Source organism: Microchirus variegatus, assembly GCF_963457635.1.
Source record: "Microchirus variegatus genome assembly, chromosome: 11".
NCBI classification, from domain to species: Eukaryota; Metazoa; Chordata; class Actinopteri; order Pleuronectiformes; family Soleidae; genus Microchirus; species Microchirus variegatus.
In genome coordinates, this window is record NC_139812.1 from 28,951,730 (window position 1) to 28,954,229 (window position 2,500).

The 2,500-nt window shown below is 34.1% G+C and overlaps 1 protein-coding gene across 1 annotated transcript in view; it reads left to right on the plus strand.

The window, feature by feature from the left end:
* Nucleotides 1–2,500, plus strand: part of rel (v-rel avian reticuloendotheliosis viral oncogene homolog) — a 17,511-nt gene that overhangs the window by 1,634 nt on the left and 13,377 nt on the right. Inside the window, exon 3 of the mRNA XM_083897493.1 lies at nt 904–1,043. Coding sequence (XP_083753619.1) covers nt 904–1,043 — 140 coding nt within the window. The remainder of the gene's footprint in view (nt 1–903; nt 1,044–2,500) is intronic.

Genomic DNA, 2,500 nt, shown 5'->3' on the forward strand with positions numbered 1-2,500 from the left:
AAATAAATAAATAAATAAATAAATAAAAAAAGTTTTCCAGCCCTTTTTGCTCTGGGGCTCCACCTGCAGTCATTTTATGGTACTGCAACCAGTAGTTCTTTGTAGATGTCATTCATGAAGTAGATATTTGTAATTGTGTTGATTTATATTTTGTGGAAATGCTGGTTCTCACTTTGTCAGCAACACAGTCCTCAGTATGCAGCAAGTACAAGAATGTGTGTGTGTGTGTGTGTGTGTGTGTGCGCGCGGTCTAAATCCAAACTGATTTTGCTAATTTTTGTTGATGCTAATGAAGAATTTGACATAAAAAAAGTCCATTCATTCATTAACTAAACTAAAAAAAAAGTGGGCGGAGCCATCTGCCTAGGCAGGTTGGGGTGGAAGACAGAAATGCAATAAAAAAAAAAAAAGAGAAGAAGACGTAGGATGTTGTTATTATTAAATCTATGCTAGCTTAAGTCTGTGATATCATGAGAGTGTGTTTATGTAGAATAATAATTTAGAAACTGAAGTTTGTAAACCACTCACTCTCCCACACCAAAGCCGATATAGAGAAAACCAGGGATTTTAGCTCACAGGGACACAGGAGCTGCTGGTCCTCTGCTGCCTCGTGTGGTCACTTTGTGTCACTAAGTTAAGTCTAAAGTAAATATTTTAAAAGCTGAATTCACTAAAATCAGTAAGTTAGTGATGGAGGCAGCAGTGGATCAACAACTCCTGTGAACTCCTGTGTCTCTGTGATGTTAAAATCACTGGTTTACTCTAGTGACTTTGGTGTGGGAGAGTGAGTGACTTTGGTGTGGGAGAGTGAGTGACTTTGGTGTGGGAGAGTGAGTGGTTTTCCAAAGGGACACAACAGTATGTCTCTAAGCAGTATTAACCCCTGACTGTGTTCCTCTTCAGTGCTTGAACCCTCAGTGCAGATCTTTGAACAGCCTCGTCAGCGCGGGATGCGTTTCAGGTACAAATGTGAGGGTCGTTCAGCCGGCAGCATCCCTGGAGAGAAGAGCTCTGACAACAACAGGACGTACCCCAGTCTGCAGGTGTGTAACTGCACCTGAACGCATCATCAGTGTCACGTTCAAACTCCTGTCAAAACAACCAGGTCTAAAACCATCAATGATCTACTGTGAATTCATCTGTTAAAGTAAAATATTCTGATAAAGAACCAAATCCTCTGGAGAAAAACCTTAAATACACTGTAAAATTGCACAGCGTTGGATTTAACCTATACGGTTATTCCAGTCTTTGTTTTCCCTCCTGAAAGATTTAAATACACTGTAAAACAGTGATAGATAATCAAAAATAAACAGTGGAATCGTGTTATATTTAACTGATTCACCATGTTTTTAAGTCTTTGGTGTCGACGTGACACAGAAAAGGTTCAGTTCAGCTCTTTTCTACAGTGTTTTTATCTGAAACTGTTGAGTTTATCAATACTTTTAATTCTTTTAATGTTAAAGTAACACAAAACATGTTTATGTGTATTTCACTAAAACAGTTCAATTTTACACAATAACAATGTGCATTTACCTCTTTTAGAAACAACAGTTAAATTGAACTCTATTTCAAACAGTTTTTACAGTGTATTTTACTGTTTTTCTGTTTAATTAGCATCACCACACTGTTTTCAACACTTTCAGAGTTTAAATAATACAAAAAGGGTTAAAATTCAACACTATTTCAGAGAAGAATGTTGAATTTATCACAATTTCTAGGTGTTTTTCACTCTTTCAGTATCAAAGTTAAACCAAAAAGGTCAAATTCAGCTCTTTTCTACAGTGTTTTTATCTAAAACTGTTGAGTTTATTCATATTTGCAATTCTTTTAATGTTAAAATAACACAAAGCATGTTTATTTTAACAGTATTTCACAGAGTATTTAGTGTTACAGTCATACAGGAAAGGTTAAATCCAACACTATACCAGTGTTTTTCACTAAAACATTTAAATTTAACTCTGTTTCACACAGTTTTTACAGTGTATTTTACTGTTTTTCTGTTAATTAGCATCGTCTCACTGTTTTTAATACTTTCAGTGTTTAAATAATACACAAAAGGTTCAAATTCAACACTATTTCAGAGAGTATTTATCTAAAACTGTTAAATTTATCACTATTTCTTGGTGTTTTTAACTCTTTCAGTGTTAAAGTAATAACAAAAAGGTCAAATTCAGTGTACGGCACTAAATTTAACTCTATAACAATGTGTATTCACTGCTTTTAGCATTAAAGTAACACAAAACAGTTAAATTTAACTATTATTTCACAGTTTTGAACAGTTTTAGTGGGAAAGTAAGACTGTGAAGGTTCAATTCAACACTGTTTTCAGAAAGTATTTAACTAGAACTGTTGTATTTGTCACTATTTTACCTCTTTAATGTTAAAAGTATTAAATTTAACGGTGTTTCTCAGTGTTTTTAACTCTTTCAGTGTTAAAGTAATAACAAAAAGGTCAAATTCATTGTTATTTCAGAGCGTACGTCAATAAAACACTATAAAA